This window comes from Prionailurus bengalensis, chromosome A1 (assembly GCF_016509475.1).
Source record: "Prionailurus bengalensis isolate Pbe53 chromosome A1, Fcat_Pben_1.1_paternal_pri, whole genome shotgun sequence".
Lineage (NCBI taxonomy): Eukaryota > Metazoa > Chordata > Mammalia > Carnivora > Felidae > Prionailurus > Prionailurus bengalensis.
In genome coordinates this window covers 232,058,351-232,079,942 of record NC_057343.1, presented here as the reverse complement: position 1 = coordinate 232,079,942, position 21,592 = coordinate 232,058,351, and the positions used below count along the sequence as shown (strand labels likewise).

Below are 21,592 nucleotides of genomic sequence, written 5' to 3'. Positions count from 1 at the left end.
CTTGAAAGCACACCCATGCACACGTTCATAGCCTCCTTTCTCTCAATGAACAAAACTGAGTCTAGTTCCTCCCTCTGCCAGAATGGCCAACATTTCCGGAGTCCAAATCAGGGTCTCAGCAAAGTGTTAGTGTCTGAGTTGAGAAGGAAACAAGAATAATGATGGGCAGTTCATCTTTTTTCCAATTCCTTACTGTCTCCAACATTAAAGGAGAACCTAATCAAGTTGTCATTTGATAGATGATTAAAAACAGGGGCACCTGGGTACCTCAGTCAGCTAAGTGTCTGACTCTTGATTTTTGGCTCAGTCATGATCTCACAGTTTGTGAGTCAGAGCCCCACACTGGGCCCTCTGCCGTCAGTGCAGAGCCTGCTTCGGATCCTGTCTTCTCTCTCTCTGCCCCTCCCCTGCTCACGCGTGCTCTCTCACTCAAAAACAAATAAACATTAAAAACTACTGATGATGGATCCCGATGAGATTTTTGAAATATATGATATCTTCTATTCCCTCTGCCTTATATATGAATGATGTTTGTCAGTATTTAAGTCTATAAAAAATTGAGATATGATTGATACTGAACCCTGTTCATTCAAGAAATAAGTAATATTCATTTTTGATTCTATGAATTGATTGGGATAAAAGGGCTCATTCATCTAAGGAATAAATTTCCAATACAATTTTACTTGTTATATTTAAAATTTTTAATCAAGATTTATTTGATTAATTATTTATTTTGATCAATTGTACCCTGCTACTAACTAGAATAATAACTTAATCCATACGGCAATTTTAATTTAAAACCGAATACCATAAAAATACAAACAAAACACTTTTTAATATGTACGTCTTGTTTGCTGAAAGAACGATCAGTGAGACTTTTAAGCATAAAATACATCAATCAGGGTAAAACTGTTAAGGAATGAGGAACGGTCACATGTTTAAAGAGTAAAGGAATTATGTACAAGTTCTAACATTAATGAGAAACCTGCTCATATATTATTAAAAAGGATAATGCTGGACATTAAACTACTATGGTTATCAGATTTCTCAGCTTTATTTAAAAGAGGGATGTGTCTTATTTCATTCTTTAAAAAAAAATTTTTTTTTAATGTTTATTCATTATTTGAGAGAGACAGATTCAGAACATGAGCGGGGGAAGGGAAGAGAGAGAGAGGGAGAGACAGAATCCAAAGCAGGCTTCAGGCTCTGAGCTGTCAGCACAGAGCCCGACGTGGGGCTCGAACCCATGGACCACGAAATCTTGACCTGAGCCCAAGTGAGATGCTTAACTGACTGAGCCACCCGGGTGCCGCAGATGTGTCAATTTCATTTTTTTTAACTATCACACAGAAAGCCATATACTTGGCCACACTTTAAATTTAAAAGTGTGAGAGGGGTAAAACAGTTGTCCAAATGCCTTCTAGAAAGTTCACAAGTAAAAATAAATTAACAGACCTCTGGCTCTTACTAATTACTAGCAATGATTCAAAGTCCTTGATTCTATCAACAAAGTGACAGAGACCCCCTCCAGGCCCTGTGTGGTCAACACTCCTGTTAAGGAGATTACCAGGAATTTGCAAGTATCTTTTCCCATTCCACCAGTTGCCTTTTAGTTTTGTTGATTGTTTCCTTTGCTATGCAGAAGATTTTTATCTTGACAAGGTCCTAATAGTTCATTTTTGCTTTTATTTGCCTTGCCTCCCGAGACATGTCAAGTAAGAACTGGGTGCTGCTGGTCAGAGTGGCTAAAATGAACAACTCAGGAAACAACAGATGTTGGCGAGGATGCGGATCGAGCGGAACCCTATTGCGATGTTGCTGGAAATGCAAACTGGTGCAGGCCTTCTGGAAAACAGTGTAGAGGTTCCTCCAAAAATTAAAAATAGAACCACCCTATGACCCAGCAATTGCACTACTAGGTATTTATCCAAAGGATACAAAATGCTGATTTGAAGGGGCACATGCGCCCCGTTGGTTACAGCAGCACGATCAACAGCCAAATTGTGGAAAGAGACCAAATGCCCATCAACTGATGAACAGATTAAGAAGATGTGATGTATGTATACATACAATGGAATACTACTCAGTGATGAACAAGAATGAAATCTTGCCATTTGCAACAACGTGGATGGAACTGGAGGGTATTATGCTAAGCAAAATTAGTCAGAGAAAGACAGACACCATATGATTTCACTCATATGTGGAATTTGAGATACTTCACAGATGAACATAGGGGAAGGGGAGGAAAAATAAGATAAAAACAGAGAGAGAGGCAAACCATAAGAGACTCTTAAGTACAGACAACAAACTGAGGGTTAATAGGGGTGGGGAACATGGGGGATGGGCACTGAGGAGGACACTTGTTGGGATGAGCACTGGGTGTTATATGTAAGTGATGAACCATGGGACTCTACTCCGGAAGCCAGACTACATTGTATGTTAACTAGCTTGAGAATTAAAATAAAGAGAGACAGACTACAAGGCAGGGTGGGGAACAAGGTCAGTAGGAATAGGAAACAATAAAATGACTTCAGAACTTCAGGGGCACTATAATAAGAAATATAGTCTTTTATACTTCAAGAAAATTAAATGAATAAATAAATACAAAAAGTGGACAGCTTTTGCAGAAAAAAAAGGTCTCAAATTTTCCTTCCTCAATTCAACAACAAAAAACATGTCCTTTACTCTCCTAATGAAATCAACGACTGACAGATGTCCCCAGCAGCCTTGTAATGGTTTCCTTTGGGCCATGATAATTGGGCTTGAGAGAATGAAGATGAATTTTTGATTTTTATAATTCTTTAAATTTCTAACTTTAAGAGTTAAATAAAATCCCACATACTCTTTGCTAAAAAGAGAGAGAGAGACAGAGAAGGAGAGAATGAAAAAGAGAGAGAGGACAGAAAGGGAGACAGGGAGGGAGACAGAGAGGAAGGGAGAGAAAGAGGGCTGGGCAGAGAGAGAGGGGGAGAGGGAGAGAGAGAGAACTTCAGGGAACATCAGGGAAAAGAGGAATATCAGGGAATGGAGTCCTTCCTCAGGCCTTTATTGGAAGCCTAAGAAGGGAGGTCTCCTCTCATTCCCTTCCCATCGTCCACGCAAAGATACCAACTAGCTTCAGCCCAGTGATGAGGCTAATCTTATGCGTGTATTTGGACCCTCCCCAAATAAAGAATCTGCCAGGTCTCTGAAATGAAACAAACAAAAAAACAACTGAGCAAAATTGTAATCTGTGAAAGGCCCTGAGGCTGGAGATTTCCAAAAAACATAGAGGCTGGCTGCCACCATCCCTGGGCAGAGGGCTACAGAAACATGAGAAGAGACGGTGCGACAGGAAGCATGGAAGTCACTGGAAGATGTGCCTCCACGATGGGAGGTCCAGTGCACACACCTGTCTGTCCTTCCTTCCCCACTGTCCCCCTCTCATTAGCAGGAGATTCCCGGAACGTTACTCGTTCTTATCTGCTCTCCCGGAGGATAAGAAAGACCGCACCTGACTGGATCCCCGCCCCAGGCCTGGACCCACCTGGCTTCGTCTGTTCTGGGAGTTAAAATCCCTTACCGAAGCAACACAGAAATGCAGCATTTGTTTCAAGAAGTTCGGCAGAATATTTAGAGAAAAATAATGGATTCATCAAATTTATAGTGAAGGCTGGACGCATTTCAACTCCCTCGTTCCTTGTTAGACTAACTGATTTGTTAGTCCAATTAGACTGACATTCAAGGGGGTTGCCTTTTGTATGTGCCACTTCCGATTTGCCCCACGCTTTAGGGAGCAGACGGGTACAGGTTACTTGTCATCAATATTGTCTCTTGTCTGCAGTTCCTTCTGTCTCCCCGGCACTGCTCTCCAGGTACGGCTCCCATTCCACACCCCCCAAACCTCCACTCCATCCCCGCCTATAGCTCAGCAGGCTCGCCTGGGGTTGCCTTTGGAGTCAGTGGGAAACCGAACAAGGCAGGATTGCTGAGATGCTGCCTTAAGCCAACGTGGGAAGATGGCAAAGCCTGAGTCAGCCAGCCCGTCCCTTCCCAAGTGCGCCTAGTTACTGCCGACGCAGTCGCGTTTCTACATGAGCTCCCTCACCCATTTAAGATGGATTTTGTTGCAGACTGTACTTAGTTACTGAATGCTTGGAATTCCGTCAATGTCCAACTGGCTCGTACGGTCACGTGCTTAGCATTTAAAACGTTGATCCAGGGGCGCCTGGGTGGCGCAGTCGGTTAAGCGTCCGACTTCAGCCAGGTCACGATCTCGTAGTCCGGGAGTTCGAGCCCCGCGTCGGGCTCTGGGCTGATGGCTCAGAGCCTGGAGCCTGTTTCCGATTCTGTGTCTCCCTCTCTCTCTGCCCCTCCCCAGTTCATGCTCTGTCTCCCTCTGTCCCAAAAAATAAATAAACGTTGAAAAATAAAATAAAATAAAAAATAAAACGTTGATCCAGGGGAGGCCCCCCTACTTTGTAATTCAACTGTTTTCAGCTAGTTCTAGCCCTTTGCCTAATGGAAACTAGGTAAGTGGAAGTTCTGCATTTTTCCCTATAATGACGCTTTAGAAACAACACCCTTTTTTCTCATCAACAAATATTCTTGCCAGTTTCATCGTCTACCCTACCTCTTCTTACTCACTACCTCTTCTCTCCCAGCCTGGACCAACAGCGAGAGTTGGTGACAATGGAATACGATTCCAATGTTGCTCCTTTGGGTAAGTGAGGTGTCACAGAAGGGGGTGAGGCACACACTATGATGTTGAGTACCAGGTCCATTGAGGAATGTCCAGTGAGGTCTATGGAATTGCTCCTTGGGTCTCGCCATTGCCCGCCATTCCTCAGTTTGGTACATTAGCAGCCCGCCAAAAAAGTAAGGTCAAAAGTCTGATCCTCAGAGGAACCCATAACTTCTCCCTGTAGCTGATGCAGCCTCCATACCCAACCGCAGAGAGCCCCGCGAGCAACATACACTGCTCGTCACGGGTGGGGGAGGGGACCAGATGGAGGGGCATCTGAGGAATCCTGTCACAACAGATTCAAAAGCAACTTGAAGCACACGCTGCCTGGCATCGCCTCTGCATATCAAGGAGAACACATTTTAAAAATCATTCAGGCATAAGGTATAAGGTGGCAGCCAAGAAGAGTATGTTTGGGAAGAGGTAAGTAGCTTTAGTTCAAGAAAAATGGTTCTCCAAAAGGTAAGATTAACACTCCAGCTTTTTTTAATGTTTATTTATTTTGAGAGAGAGCTTGTGAGCCAGGGGAGGGGTAAAGAGAGAGGGAGAGAGAGAATCTCTGTTGTCAGCACAGAGCCCGACGCAGGGCTGGAACCCACAAACCATGAGATCATGACTGAGCCGAAATCAAGAATTGGATGCTTAACTGACTGAGCCGCCCATGTGCACCCCCCCCCCCACTCTAGCATTTCTGAAGGACGGTTTTGAGGCAGGATTACATCTCAAAGTATGAATTTGTAAATTTTCTATTTAGTTTTCTTTTCCTTTCCTTGCTAACAGATACCCTGAGGGCCTTTCTTCACCCCCACACCTAGGCGGACACAATCTCCAAGAAGCTATGGGCCTATGCAGGGAAGATTTGGATGCTGCTTGAACGATCAGGGTTTTGGGTTCCAAACATTAGCTAAGACTGGGGTTGCGGGTGGGCGGTGCTGGGGAGAACAGTACTTTCAAATCTCCCAGCGAACCACGCTGGACACATGCAGGCTTCCTGGGTGGTGGGGGAGCTCAGACACCCTGAGTGAGCAAGGGTGATGTCAACGGCAAAACCCAGCCCCCATCAGAGGATGTGAGACATTCCCTGTGGTCTTCTAAGTACTGACCTCCATAGTCAGTGTTACACTTGTGTGTGATATTTTCAACAAGCTCCTTACACTCGTCCTTCTGATTAAATTTGTCTTTCAGCATAAACAGCTTTATTAAGCGGAAAGGTAAAGTGAGAATATGCCTTGCCACGCCAAAGAAGCTCATGACATGTTCATCTGTGTTCTGAAAAACTGTACTAACACAAGGGAGTAATAATACCCACATGACGTTCCTATGCTTCTGGTCTAGATATCAATATCGTTAGTGGTGATATGACCTGAAATGAGCTATTTCAAAGTCATTATTCATTACATACGATACCGTAAGGAAAGTTTGGAATGGAATAATTTCTGGAGGAAAAATCTTGTGTTCCAATCAAAGAAATGGAATGGTCTTACCAAAAAATGCTTAGGGTTAGACTTGTCGTTATGAATTATTTCAAAATTGAAAGAAGACAGCTTTGCAGGAGATCAGCAGGCTGGTTTTATTTACGACGGGTCTTCGAGAACGTTCTCGGCCTTGGCAGTATATTACAATCCTCCGGGGAGCCTCAAAATAAGTGCTAATACCTGAGCATCTCTTGGGGGTGGGTTCAGGCGATTCCAATGTACAACTGAGATTATGAATCGTGTCCTGACAAAGTGCTTCTCGTCTGCTTTGGTTTGCATAATAAGAATAAGGCATGGAGTTCTATTTTGGGGGACGTAGGGGCGGTGGTATGCTCAGGGTGAGGAAGGAGGGTGAGGGCAGGCAGGTCTCCATTGTCAAAGATGCTGTGGTGTAGGTTAAAACTCCAAACCAATTTTGAATAATTAGGAAAAGCTACACAGGGCAATAGGAATTGGGTTTATGAAAGCACAATGTATGACTTCAACCTGTTACTCAAATACCACGTGCCAACACGGCCCCGCTCGGCAGGTGCCAGCAGGTCGTTCATATCGTGGAGGCTACGAGGAGCCCTTAGCCGGAGTACTGCCCAGAGTTCAGGGTGAAGAGTGAGGTGGGGGTGCATCACAGGAAGGTGGAGCTCCAAAGTGCCCCAGGCAGGGAGCTCCGTGCACACTGGACCCGCCATGCCACACGTGAGACACAACGGCGAACGACACAGGAATGACACACAGAATTCAAGAAATTCCCTGAAGTACAAGGAAAGCATCGTGATGCGTCTGCAGGGATAAAGAAAAGGAAGAAAAAGACCCCTAGTTTCTATCCATTTCTATCACTGGAAACAGGAAGGCAAGTCAAAGACCAGGGTTTGGGTTAGTATTTGAGGACGAAAGAGATGAGGATTTGAATGCCCAACCTTTTGGGCGCCAGGGAGAGTGACACGGTGACGATGTCTCGTACGGGGTGTGAAGGTGGGAGGTCCGTCTTGGGCAGAACTTCCATATTGCTACCTCAGCATGGCACACACAGAAACCAGAGCACCTGCAATGTGTCGGGGTAAGAGCTCCGTGGGACGACAGCTATACCCCGTCGGAGGTCACGGATCCGGGTGGGTGGGCAGACTCAGGTGCTACCCGGACCGTGACGCGGAGGGCATCACAACCCCAGCACACTTGTCACCCATCCATGGTGCGCCCTAGTGGGAACGCTGGTCCAGAGGAGCAAGTTGAAGCCTTGCTCACTACAGTATTCCCCGTGGTCCCAGGACAGCGGCCCCTCCGTGACCATCTGCTGGTGAGAGAAGCCTGTGGGTTGTCTCTCACATACCCGCTGTATTCTGACCTTGTAAGAAAAACAAGACCACTCCTAAAATGGACCAGACTCTCACGCAGAGGCTAGGTATCAGTTTCTGGAGCTAATTAATATTCAGTTAAAACCTTTAACCCCACCGCTGTCCATGTCATGGCTACAATTTTCCTTTCGGATGAGGAAATGAAACTGTTCAAGTCTCAAAGTGAGGACCATGGGGATTTTTTAAAAAGTCTTTTGATCTATCTTGCACATTGAATGCCACCTCATGTTGGTGTCGGAATACTCATGACTCCTAATTAAAAGCAACACATTGCACATTACTGTATGCCTGCACCAGCCTGGCTGGTACCGTGTCAAGTTCAGCTGCCTATATTCACTAATAAGGATGATAAAATTTGGCTCAAAGGATATTATGTGCTTTAGGAAACAAGTCACTTGTCCTTTATCGTTCCTCTCCAAAGCCGTTTATTTTACCCGACATTGTTCAAAGACACTATAAGGCACAAAACTGAATAGGGAAATTTCATTTGAAATTTGAAAAAAAAAACCCTTGATTTCTTTTTCTGCTGCTTCATTATTGGGCTAAATGGATGATGGGCATTAAACGGGGCACTTGTTGGGAGGAGCACTGGATGCTACATGTAAGCGATAAATCACCAAATTCTGCTCCTGAAACCGATACTACACCATATGTTAACTAACTTGAATTTAAATTAAAAAAAAAAAAAAAGAAAGGAAAAAAATCTGGACCAAAAGAAAAAAAAGTACCTCGCCTTTTAAAAAAGAAATACATTTGGGGGAAAAGGCTAGGCTTTTTTGCTAGACAGTAAATGAACTTTCATGAACTTTCTTAGTTAGAAGAGAAGAAATCTCTGAATTTCACCTAAGTTTCTTGAAACCACTCAGAACATTTTAGTGAATCACGGCTGGGAATGATTCTTTGCTTCCTCTCTCCTCGGAAGCAAGTATCTCTTTGATTCTAGTCTGATAGGCTGAATGGATGAACTCTGTCTTCTCAAGCTTGCTTCTTCTCAAGGAGCAAACTCTGCTTTGTGCTTATGCTATTTCACACACCAGCATCGCAGGTCCTGGCCGCAGGCTGCACCTCCATCGGCCATCTGTCTCCTGGGTCCCCAGCCTCTCTTGCCTGAGGCTCCCTGTGTCCTTCCTCCTGGGATGGCCGCCCCGTCTCTACACCGTCTGCCTTCTCCTCTTGTATTGCTTCAGATGTCCTCCAGGGCAGAACCACTGACTGGCACACTCAAAGTATGGTACCAGCCTACACACTGTGTTTTAAAACCAGAACCCCCCAGTAATGGCTGTCCTTGCCTGCTCTATAATTCCTCAAATCCGGCACGATAAATACAACGAAACATAAGCCCGGATGCTAAAATGATATTCGTCTTTAAACTCTTCAGCTATTTTCTAATCCACTATTTTTAGTATCAGAGAGTAAAAATATCAATTCTTTCCACAGGATCAAAAAACTCTTTTTTGAAGCAGGCAAGGGGGAAAGATGGTAGTCTACGTGTACAAGGAATACAACTTAAAAACACGACTCTGCTAAAACCTTCTTTTCTATTTTTAGATTCTCAAGATTCGGGGTTGTCAAGAGATCTGTTTCATTTCTCATGTAGTCTCTTCTTAAAATCATTTTCTCTTGAAACTGTTTGGCTAGGCATAACATGAATATCTAACTAGTCAGGGTAAAGTTAGGTGGGGTTTTTTCCCTCTTTTCTTCGAGGTCTTTAAGTAGAGGTTCTGAAATTTGGATCAACCACAAATTTCAGTCAGTTTTGCCTTTTCCCCACATGGAGTATTTCCAAGGGGTGAATCATTAAGTCTTGTTTAATAAAATAATTATTGGCTCTTCGATTTATTTACAACTCCCCTTCTAAGCAATTCTTATCTGCCAGGCGCAGACACCAAAATTCCCCAACAGGTGTCCAAAGTTAATTAACGAAGATTCTATGGCTCCATTGGAAAGGAGGGCAGCATTCACGAGATTAGGCTCTTGGGTTTGGGGGCTCTAACACAGGCACCTAATCTGAAGATACCAAGTTTTGGCCAAAGCACACAGCTTTCCTGCTGCCTAGAATTTGGCTTTGTGAAATCAAGTTATTAAAGAGCCGGCAAAGAGTGCTCCAATAAATCACCTTGTCTGGGAAACCAGGCTTCCTTTTAAAATACTGATTGAAATTGCATGTGTTTTAATTAAAACAACATCTGCCAGGGTCTGAAGAAACACATTTGAAAAGCAGAGAAGGTAGGTCTCTAAAACGTCCTCAAAGCGCACACATTTCCAGGGATGAAAATAACGCACGGCCTGGTTGCATGGCGGTCTCTAGAGCTTCTTGGTCTTTTCCTAGGCACAGGTGGGATCACTCAGGGTCAAGAACACGGGTAAAGAAGGCGCCCTCAGTGCTGTGCAATGACTGACCTGTGAGAGCGCTGCCCTCCACAATGGGATACCCATATCCCAGAACGTTCTGCCATATGCAAGCCATGTACATGAGATGAGAAAATAAAACACACACAGGCACACACACACACACACACACACACACACACACACAAACTGACCCTACAGTTTTAGAGCTCTCTGTTCTCTAGTTTTGTCCTGTGGGTACCAAGTGATATTCTCAGTAACACAGGATGATGACCAAGATGTGTTTCAATCCTGAGCCAAAGAATTTCGATAAACTTTGAGTAATGACCTCCTGAGGAATATGTGGAATGCTTCTTGGAGATGGAGACCCTGATTTAGGTGTCTCTTTGTTCCCCTGAGCATGTGCTCATGATTCGAGAATTGAATAAAAATGCATCCCGAAGTTTGGATGAAGATTGGTACTGCCACCTCTGTAATTCCACGGATGCACATCTCAAAAAATTCAGCTGTGAGATCACTAAATGAAAGGAAATGTTTACAAAGCTAGGCAGCATTCAGGACAGTATAGACACAACCAAGACTCCCACCCCCCGCCCCACCCCTCCAGTTTTCCAAAAGAAAATACACTTCTCCCTAGGTAAAAATGTGGCATGTAAGAGGTCATTCTATTGACAGAATTCACTAACTTTTCTTTCATTCAGTCTCTATTTCCACTTAAATGAAACTTTTTATGTTGTCCTTTAAATATGACCAGCAACCGCTGTCTATAAACAGCCTACGGTGGTCAGCTAAAATCTTTCACCTGAATATTTCAACATTGTGGCAAGAAAGAAAAAAGATAGGAAGGGAATGCCTTCAGGCCCTTGACCCCGCTTCCTGCAATGACTGAAAAGGATAATCTGAAAACCCCCCAAAGGGAAGAGAAACAACAATGGATTTACTGCTTAAAGAATAATTAACCCCTAGACAAGAAATCACCCTTATTTTGTTCATGATTTCACTAGTGTTAGAAAGCACGTGATGTCCACCACTAGGTACATCTGGAGATTTGGGGCTCCCTTCTCATCCATCTCTCCTGGGGGTTACCTGTGTTTGGAGCCGGCAGACTCCTTTGAGAAATGGTCCCTTCCCGACCCCAGAGAGAATCAAATTTTGTCTGTGCTCCTTGGAGCTTGGAACCGATCGAGAACGTATTGCTTAGACAGAGGCTCAGCTAGCTGATGAAGTGAGTAAAAGGTTAGCTGAATTAGAAGAACGGATCTTGTAATATGCATGTGCAGGGCCACCAGTCAAAGGAACATTCTTATAGATCATTCCAGATGTGGTGCCCCAACCATCCAAATGACAATAGAGGGAAACAGCTGTGCAAACCAGAGAGGATGAGGTGAAGGGCCGAGGCAAACTAGGGAAGAGCCAGGTTCACGAGGCAGTGGAAGGAGGGATGAAGAGGCCCTGGAGGATGCTTCCGGATCCCAGCCCCGGCTCGCCTGCCGGAAAGTGTGACAAGAAGCCACTGCCTGGGAAGCCAAGGGAGGGTGCCCTGCCAGCTTTGCCAGTACCACCCGCAGGGGTGGAGACAGTCTGCCCACACGATCTCCTGGCAGTGATCAAGGCACACACGGAAGACGTTACTATTTCCCACCCAATCATAAGCCTCTTCCAAGGAGGCAGCAGGATGAGTCTGAGTTTGACAAGAGTGCTGGATTTCAGGGAGCAGCTAAGCTGTCTCTCTTCCTATTCCCGAAAGCTGTGGGAAGAAGCTGAAACAGACATTTCCCCCACCCCTTCCTCTCTCTCTTTGGGATTCCCCAAACATTCTCCAGATCATTCTTCAGAATAAATACCAGTGTGTTTCACCCCTCAGTGCCTTATTTCAGCACATATGTACTGAGTGCCTGTTATGGGCAGAGCGAAGTGCTGGGCACTGTAGGACATGGAAATAAACATGGTACCCGATCCCTGCTTATCATCTCACTGGGGGATGATGCAGGGCATCTACACACGAAAACCTACCAGATACTGCGAACATAAAACTGCACGATGGAAATCTAAGAAATCAGGTAGGTGCTGCCCCCCTGTGCTCTGAATTCAAAGAGTGGCCTTCACTGGGAAGGTCACCCCGAGCTGAGCTTTGAATGGCGAGCGGGAAGTCTGTAGGTGCATAAGCGGGAATAAAGGTGCACAAACTGGTATGGCTGAAGAGTTCCTGAAAAAGCCATTAGAAATAAGAGGCAGCGGGGCGCCCGGGTGGCTCAGTCGGTTAAGCGTCCGACTTCGGCTCAGGTCACGATCTCGCGGCTCGTGAGTTCGAGCCCCACGTCGGGCTCTGTGCTGACAGCTCGGAGCCTGGAGCCTGTTTCAGATTCTGTGTCTCCCTCTCTCTCTCTGACCCTCCCCCGTTCATCCTCTGTCTCTCTCGGTCTCAAAAGTAAATAAACATTAAAAAAAATAAAAAAAAAAAGAAATAAGAGGCAGTTTGCATGGGCACGGCCTTGTATGGGACACCAAGACATTCACAGACGAGATAATCTTGCCTGTTGGAAAACTCACTTGCAGTGTCCATGTTATACTAAGTAATGGTTTTGATGCAGTCTTGATTTTCTGTGCTGTCTGCAAATGTAGCAAAACAGAACAGCACATAGGATGAAATTACTCTCTTTGGGATTATTTTCCATGGACGGATAGCAGTGGCTTAATGACCAATGTTTGCCAGGTGACAGATAGCTCTCTTGTCTAGTGTTTATGTATGCTTAAACATTTTTTTATTTTTTAAATTTTTTTGAGTTTCGTTTGTTTGTTGGCAGAGAAGGTAGGGATTTGGCTAAAATAAATATTGGCCATCTTTATCAGGACCTGACAATGTGCTGAAATGGATGGCATTTTGTTATACTTGTTAAAGGGACACAATATTGTTTGCTCTTTTCACTGACGGTAACTATTACCATTCTTTAAAAAAAAACAAAACAAAACCCTTCTGAATGATGAAATAACACTTCACTCAGAAGGATAATTACCATTTTTGGAAGGCGGCCAAGAAATGTATGCGTGTCTACTAATTTGGACTACTGCCCCATCACATCATTCAGAAGGACATGAAGGTCTATCTATAGACAGAGAGAGCTAAGTAGATATACCTAATGCCCAGTGTCAGAGACAGACTCAGAATCACAAAAACCCAAAAACGGGAAGAGGCCATTCCTTTTAGATGATCCTCATTAGAGCTGAGGGGGTAGGAGGACCATCGTCCAATAGTTTGTTGGGTGTTTTCCCAGAAATGGGAGTCCCTGAAGACGAAGCATTCCTCAACTGAAATGTGGTAGCAGCTCCTCCCCCCACTCTAACTAAAAGAACCATCTACAAAGAGCTAAACTGGAACCCCAGAACCAGCGATGGGAAAAACAGTGTTTCTTCGGGAATTCTGAACATCTGCATACATCTAGTAAGTTTTAGGAGGAAAATGAACTAGATTTTTAAAATGATTTTCTTTATTAATATAAAATGTTTTTCTTTAAAGTTTAATTTGCGTACTTAAGGTTTTGCTGATTTGGGGTTCATTTTAAGACGATGGCCAGACACGGGTGCCTGGGTGGCTTAATCTTGGTTGAGTGTCCGACTCTTGATTTCGGCTCAGGTCATGATCCCGGGATCGTGGGATCAAGCTCTGTATGGGGTTCCACGCTTAGTGTGAAGGCTGCTTAAGATTCTCTCTCTTTCTCCCTCTGCCCCTCTCCCCCACTCATGTGCTCTCTCTCTCTCTCTCTCTCTCTCTCATAAAGAATAAAAATTTTAAAGAAGCTAAAAAAAAAAAGATGATGGCCAGACAGGAAAAATTTTACTTTTGTCATTTATTTAGCAAAATTTTATCAAGTCCTACAATGGATTCAGGTGCCCCTCTAGGCTCATGGGCCACCCCAGGGAACCAATAAGACAGAGCTTCTTGCCCCTAGTGGGCAAATGTTCCGGTGGCAGGGAGATGGACGAAAAACAAGATGAAGAAGTGTTATGCTATATATTAGAAGGTGACTCGTGCTGTGGAGAGAAGCATAGTGGGGAAGGGGGTGAGATTTGAGAATAGTGGCCAGAAAAGGTTCTACTGGAAAGGAATGCCTGATTGGGATGAGGGAAGAAGCACATGGGCACTTGGAGAAAGAGGACTGCAGGCAGAGGGAGCAGCATGTTCACCCTAAGGCAGGATCATGGCTCATGTGAACCACATGTGAACCAGTGACCACAGCATGTTAGTAACAGCGAGAGGGGAAAAGGTGAGTGTGGAGGGGAACCATAGAGCTGGATTACGTACAGCTATATGTGCCTGAGGAAGATTTCAGTTCCACTGAGGAGGACAGGACAGGTGACAAGCTCTGGTTAAGGTTTTTAACAGGGCCACTTTGGCTGCTGTGTTGAGAGTGGATGGTAGGGGGCGACGGCAGAGGCAGGTGCCATGGTAATAACCAGGTAGGTGACCTATGGTGGGAGTTTGGGGAAAAGAGCGATGAGGGTGAGAAGTGTCAGGTCCTGGAAGAATGTAGAAGAATGATCAGATTTGCTGATGGACCAGGCATGGGGACTGAAGAGTCAAAGGGCACCGCCAGGTGCCTCTCCTGGACCTCGGCAAGGACAAACTGACGTTTGCTGTTGGGAATGACTGAGGAGGGACTGTGGTTAGGGGGAAAGGTAAGGAACTCAGGTCTGGAGATGTATCTGGGATGCCTGTTGGACAGCCAATGGAGATGGGGGACAGACAGCTAGACCCAGAGATGTGGGACTCGCACCAGAGATACCCATCTGAGCGTCATCGGAATATAGATCTTTGACACCATGAAACCACAAAACCACCAAAGCGTTGACTGAGAAGTGACAGAAAAGAGAAGTCCAAGTTCAACTCTTGCCCTTTGTTGCTGTTCTTTGTTCAAAGTCACTGCAACTTTCTTTTCAATGCACAAAATTCTGTATAGCGTTTCCTATAAAAATCACTACTGTGATACAGTATTTGAAGTCAAAGAGCTGGCAGAGGTCACATTTCCTTTCTTCTAGATGGAATAGACAGGTGTGTTGTTGGTTTTTTTTCTTTTCTTTTTGTTGTTGTTGTTGTTAAATTCTGCTTTTCTCATTCCAGAAAAAAAGTTATTGATTCCATAAAGCCAGTGACTTGGATATTTTCACTTCTATTTTTAAGTGACTGGCTCCCTTTCCTGGCTGGTGACATTTGATAGTAAAGGCTTAATTTAACATGGGCAATATGGAGCTCCAAATGTTCCTGCCTCAGAGAGAGTCCCGAATAACGGGCTTCTGAGAAAGAAGAGGTGTCTGGAAGCTAGAAAACCAATCAATAGTTCCCTATTTTGTTATATTTTAATCCAGCAAAAGAAATAAAACACGCAGACATACAATACCTAGTAGTTAGTATCCAGGCAGCGGACTGATTAGCTATTGATTTTTCCTCCATTTTACACAGGAGCGACAAGATCTTATCAGAAGCCCCAGCTCTGTCCCGTCTGAAACAACTCCATAAGGAAAGGAAGAGCAGATATGCAGCGGGTAACCTTCTGAGTTAATGGCCTAATTTAAATATACAAAATCCACAGCGACACTTAAATTCTTTTCAAACTAACTATAAATATCAAATTGTAAGTCTAATTTTCTTGATTTATAACATAGTGAGAGCTTAAAAAGATACTTGCATTTATTAGGCAAAGATTTGAAGTCTTTTTTCCCTGTAAATAAATAATGGACAAAGGTCCACAAATACTTTTGATTTTATTGGAGGATATGATGGGTATTACGAAACGGCAGGAAAAAAGTATCTGGTTTCCCGATCACAAAGGGCTTGGAACGCCATGCTCAGGAATGAGGACAGTACAAATAGACCCATGTCTCTATGTGAAATTTGTGTATGAGATTTAGACCCACGCCTGGGACCCCAACTGTCCCAGGAATGGAAACTCGACCCTCTCCCCACGCTCACTCACTGTCTCCCTTTCCCCCGGCCCAGAGTCGGTACCATGTGAATCTTTGGCATGGTGGCTGGTCCAGCTCCCTGCTACGCAAACTCCACTGACACCTGTTACCTGCACGGAGGCTTGCCAGGCTTCATGAGGCATTGACCAAAGACCCTACTGGAATCCCCTCTTTACTCTCAGATGCTCTAGCAGGAATACATTGTCTGTGCGGAGGCTTGTGTCTCTTCTGGGGGGGGGGGGGAGGTCTCCTGGTTCACCACTCCTCCAGGCATCCATCGGCCTTGGCCTGGGATCTTCCTACCTGCAGAGGGGAGGAACCAGGAGGCCTCTCCCACTTGGGCTCCTACCACACTCTGCCCCAGACACAAGCGGCCCCTTGAAGACCCTGAACTCACCACCCAGCTCCCAGCTCCCCCACCGTTTGCCCTTCCCCCTAAATGTCCACAAGACCTACTCTCACCTCCTTCAAGTTTTTGCTCAGATGTAACCTTCCCACGACTACCTTGACTTTGACCTTCCACTTAAAATCACAACCCCTTATGCTGAGTGGAAGAAGCCAGACGCAAAAGCTCACATACGATATAACTCCATTTACATGAAATATGCAGAACTGGGACGTCTGCAGAGACAGAAAGGAGACCGTGGCTGCCAGGGTCTTGGAGGACGGAAAACGCCGGTGCCTACTTAACGGCTACAGGGTTTTCTTTAGGGTGGTGAAAAGGCTTTGGAATTTGACAGATATGGTAGTTGTACATTATGAAAATACTAAATGCCACGGTAATGGCGAACTCTGAAGGGGTTAATACAATGTTATGTGAATCTCACCTCGATGAAAAAAACCGCCGCCTCACAATGATGGTTTCCTTTACCCCATGTAAGGTTTCTAACGTACCGTCAAGTTCCTGCGAATGTATATTTTATTCGATGCGTCTCTCCCTTCTCCCAAATATAAACCCCACAAGGGCGAGCCTTCCTGTCTGTTGTGCTGACTGATAAAATCTCCGAGCCTAGAACAGGCCTGGAACAAAGCAGGTCAGGGATAAACATCTGTCGAATAAATAGATGAATATACGATCTCCTTAATGCTTCATTAATAAAAGATCTCCCCTATTTCTTGAGTACCGAATTAGAGGAAGAGGAGTCTTTTACAAATAGGATTAAAGGGCCAGTATGCTCTAATCCAAAACAGATCTTCAAACAGATAGGGGAAGAGATGTGGCGTGCAGCCATTAGAATCCCAGGTCACCACGTGGAAAGCAAACAAACAACCAGACAGAGACGTAGAGGCTCAGGACAGTGGTATCCAGTGCTGAGCACTGTGGTCGTTTTTAAGTTGCAAGGATTAGGAATGTCAACACACATTGCATTTTCCTGTAAATTCTAAAAGAGAAATCAGCTCACTGCATTTAAAGAAGGCGGCCAGCTGACCAAACGTGACCTCTAATAAATGCACTGTGTTTTGCACGTGCGGTTGTCTTGCCTATGGATTCGGCCACATGCACCTGCCGGGAAATGTTTTCGTTTAGATTCTGAGACACTGTGAATTGCAGAGAACGTACCAATGAGCTCCTTGTTTCTGACGTCCAAGGCCATGTTCCGGAGTGCCGTGGCCACCGCGCACACCACACGGTCGTTATCTATTCGGAGCAGCTCCACGAGGATAGGCAGGCCTTTCTCTTTTCGGACAGCAGCTCGGATATATACTGACCACTGCAACGAGAAGGAAGGCCAAGGCGTTAGAAGCGGAGGTGGAAAACCCTAGAAGCTAACAGCACGTGCAGGCTTTCAGACGGCTGCTTTATAGGAGCCAAAAAGGATGAATTATCAAGACCTGGTTGTAGAATGGGCTGAATGCGGTAGGCATGTACTGAAATGTCTTAACTTTATTTTCTGCCTTCAGTATATGCAAGAGGTTTTGGGGTTAATCAGTTATTGCCACGCTTATTTCTCTGATGCTGGCATTTGCAGTCCTTGACTTGGGCAAGCCACTTGATGCTTTAAGATGCAGAGGGCTAGGACAGCAAGGGCTAGGACAGGAAGGGCTAGGACAGGAAGGGTGGGCTGGTTTTTTGGTGTTAGGAGGAATAAAAAAGAACTCCGGAAAAGGTAGAAAATGATAAAAAGTTGAGGACAGGTTACTTTTTTAAGAGACCTGCATTTGGAGGTGGCGCACGCAGGTGGGTTGGTGAACATACGGTCACCAAATTGTTGGCTGAATAATAAAAAGTCAATGAGACAGAAAAAGGTAAGGGTGAGGGGAGGTAAGCATGACACTTAAAGTCAAGAGTAAAAACCGTCAAAGGGTTTTAAGAAAACATTTGGATCAAAATGTATTATGTCTGGGGCCATTATTCAATGTCCATTTTATAAAGTAAGACATACAGTTTGTTTTGGATTGGTGGTTGTCGGCTTTAATGGAACACACCTACTTTTTATCTGAAACGTATTTGCAACTTCAGGATGATAAAGCATTCAGATTCATTTAACGGAATGCAGGGAGGTCCACGTTTTCCGGACATTCACATATATACTTCATATTGTGGTACAGTACTCCAGAGAAGAGTGTGCACAATAAAAACCAAGCAATGTAAGGGTTTAAGAAAATGGCATTCATGACATGAAGCTCTGGATTCTGTGGCAGAGTCCTTCAGGGAACCACCAAAGGTGGGACCGAGTCCCCACCCCTCCCCCACCAGGCCCTTCCATCCCCCATTCCCATCAGGGCAGGCACCCCAGAGCTGGCTCTCACCTGTGGCAGGCAGGGAGCCCCCTCTGGCAGTGAACGTAGGGCATACGCCATGCCTGCCACATCCTCAGCCCAGCCCTGCATGAAATATGAGATTAAAAAACACACACAACTTCATCCTGTCCTACGTCAGAAGTCACATTCACATAGTTTCTTATCACCATCAACTCACACTGTATGGTTTTTCTCCTGCCCCCACTCTGTCCTTCAAGCTCTAGGAAGCCTGAGGGGCTTGGGGAAACAGACTGAATTCAATAAAGCATCTCTTGATTGCAATGGACTATTCCACAGCCCCACTCTCAGGGAGCAAAGAAATCAACAGTCAGAAATCCTTAGACATACAAAAATCTCAAGGTTTGGAAACTTCTCATTGAAATTTGGGTGTCCGGATGGGATATCCCTTCTGAGGGAGGGAGGCCCCTCGTGAAGACAGTACAAAACCACTTTGTGTCATCAGAAATTTCACTTGCAATGTGACATGCTGAGATATGCTTTTCATCCACTTCCTCCACTACCTGTGAACCTTCTTGTCTCCAGTGCCCGGAAAAGACTAGAAACCTGAGCTTATGCAGCCCGCTCATTGTTGGCTTTCTTCCCTAAAACTAAGAAGAGAAGCTAGAAAAAAGAAGAAAATGGAAATCAGATGTACGGTCAATGTCTACGTATTGTAAGATGAACGTCAACGATAAACTTTACTGCTGGGGTGATATTCTGGACCTTTTAAGACACCACAGGGAACGTTCTCAGTCACTTGAGCAGGCTGAAGCAAAGTCCTAAAGATGACCTCTTTGGCACCTCTTTCTAGGCCCAGGATGCTGGCTCGTACATTACTGATCTCTCCTAGTTCCCCAAGGCCCTGGTGGGTCGGCATTAGCATTCTTATTTTACGGATGGGGAAATCTAGACACAAAGATGTCAAATACCCTGCCTACGGGGGCCACCTGAGCCTGGTCCTGTTACTCTACATCTGCTTCTCTTTATGATGCTGCCGATACTTCCTCCTCTGCCATCACCTCTCTCTCACCTAATCCCCTGTGCTCAGTCTCCCAGACACTGCCTCGCCCTCTGCTTCATCCTTCCAAACGTAGACAGAGGGGAACCTGGCCATATCTGAAATGAGCCAAGAAAGGAAGGCTTGGACTTTGTTTTTTCTTCTTAGAAGTTCAGCTATTACGTCCCTCCCATGTTGGATGGAAAGATGATCTGGTGTTTGGAAAATAATGACAATCCTTAAGCCTTCCTGGGAAGTGATTTTGGAGTAACAAAAAACGGCTGTAGAGAGCCCCAAACGTGACTGAGTTACAGATATGCCTCTTTGGCATGGGAAAATGGTCAGCATCAGTGGTATGTTCTCCCTAAGTGAAAAGAGATAATCAGATAATGGATTTGACCTTACATTATTGATACACAGAAAAGAACTTTTATTTTGACACTTTTAGTTCTGTGTGCTTGCACATACAGTTGACCCTTGAACAACACGGGATTTGGGGCACTGACCCCCTATGTGGTCAAAAATCTGCATAAAACTTTTGACTCGCCCAAAACGTAACAGGCTGCTGCTGACCTAAAGCCTTACCAACAAGACAAACAGTAGATTAACACACAGGTTGTATGTTACATGTATTTACACTGTATTTTTTTTGATAAGAACGTAAGCTTAAGAAAGGATATTATTCAGAAAATCATAAGGCAGAGAAAATACATTTATAGTACTGATGTATTTATTGAAAAAAGTCCACGGTGAAGTGGAGGTGCATAGTCCAAACTCATATTGTTGAAGAGTCAACTGTATATGAAAAATTCCCAATATTAGTTCCATACAAGACGACTCAGAATACGTTATTTACATTCCACTCAAGAGATGTTGCAAGTTTCCGCAAGTTTTACTGACGTGCAAAGTGACACGACAGTGATGGGTTCTACGTAGTAATCAGTCTTGGAGTAGATCACGTGTAAGCCACGCGTGTAACCTGTATGAAACCCAGCAGAAGGAGTAAAAGAGTGCAGGGGTGGAAAGAGGGAAAGGAATTCAGTAACTGGGGAATGTTTCACAGGTGCACTCAACACAGAAACATGAAGCTCGTTTAGAGGTTTCCGGGAAAAGAAGGGAGTTGCCTTGAAAAGCATGGCAGCCTCTGTTGTGCTTAGAAAGGTGTGCGGGTTGCCAAAAGTATGGTGATAGGAACAAAGTAGGAGTACCGCGGGCATAAAAGCAGCTGAACAAGAGAGAAAAACGCTTCATAACTCACTGTGGCTGAGTGGCTCTTTGGGTGGAACCTTAACTTCCCGTAAATGGAATACGAGAGCACTGTGCACAGAGCACGTCAGTGTAGAGGGAAGGGCATGGACCAGGATGCCTTTAAGAAAAGTGGTCCATGAACTGAAGAGACGATGTTTGATGATTCAAAGAGAGAAGAAGGAAGAGGGGAAGGAAGGGGAGGAGGAAGGGGAGGGGGGCAAATGACAAGAAAGATGTAAGAGGAGGAGAAAGACGAGGAGAAGGATCTGGTCCAGGAGAAAAGAGCACAGATATGTTTCAAACTCTTCTTGGTGAGATGCTTTCCCAGTGATGATCCCAGGAGAGCCACGAGTCCTCGAAAACAAACTTAACACTTCAATCAACTGCCAGGCACTGCTCTAATGTCTTTATATGTATTAACTCATTTAATCCCCATCTCTACCCTATGCAGTAGCCACTATGGTAACTTCCACTTTACAGATGAGGCAAGGGAGCCACAGCAAGGCTTCTCAGCCTGCAGACGCTTGGGCAGGTCTTGAACCCAGGGAGCGCTGCCCCAGAGTTGGTGGGCTTGGCCTCCGTTCTCATCTGCCTCTCAGAAAGACATCTGTACTCATGGTTGATATAATCCTTACAAATGCACCAATTAATCTTGGTTTAATAGGGGATGCTATTACTTAGGACTTGCAATAAATAGCCCATCTGGCACTCCTCGAAACTCCTGAGTTAAAGACCCCTCAAGTGCTATCAA

The 21,592-nt window shown here is 44.8% G+C and overlaps 1 protein-coding gene across 2 annotated transcripts in view; it reads right to left on the bottom strand.

The window, feature by feature from the left end:
- Positions 1 to 21,592, bottom strand: part of CTNND2 (catenin delta 2) — a 940,792-nt gene that overhangs the window by 84,686 nt on the left and 834,514 nt on the right. The window contains exons 16-17 of one of the 2 annotated variants that reach the window (XM_043601021.1): positions 18,606 to 18,680; positions 17,416 to 17,566 (exon numbers count right to left, since the gene is read on the bottom strand). In XM_043601021.1, coding sequence (XP_043456956.1) covers positions 17,416 to 17,566; positions 18,606 to 18,680 — 226 coding nt within the window. The remainder of the gene's footprint in view (positions 1 to 17,415; positions 17,567 to 18,605; positions 18,681 to 21,592) is intronic. The other variant, XM_043601022.1, reaches the window with a different exon arrangement.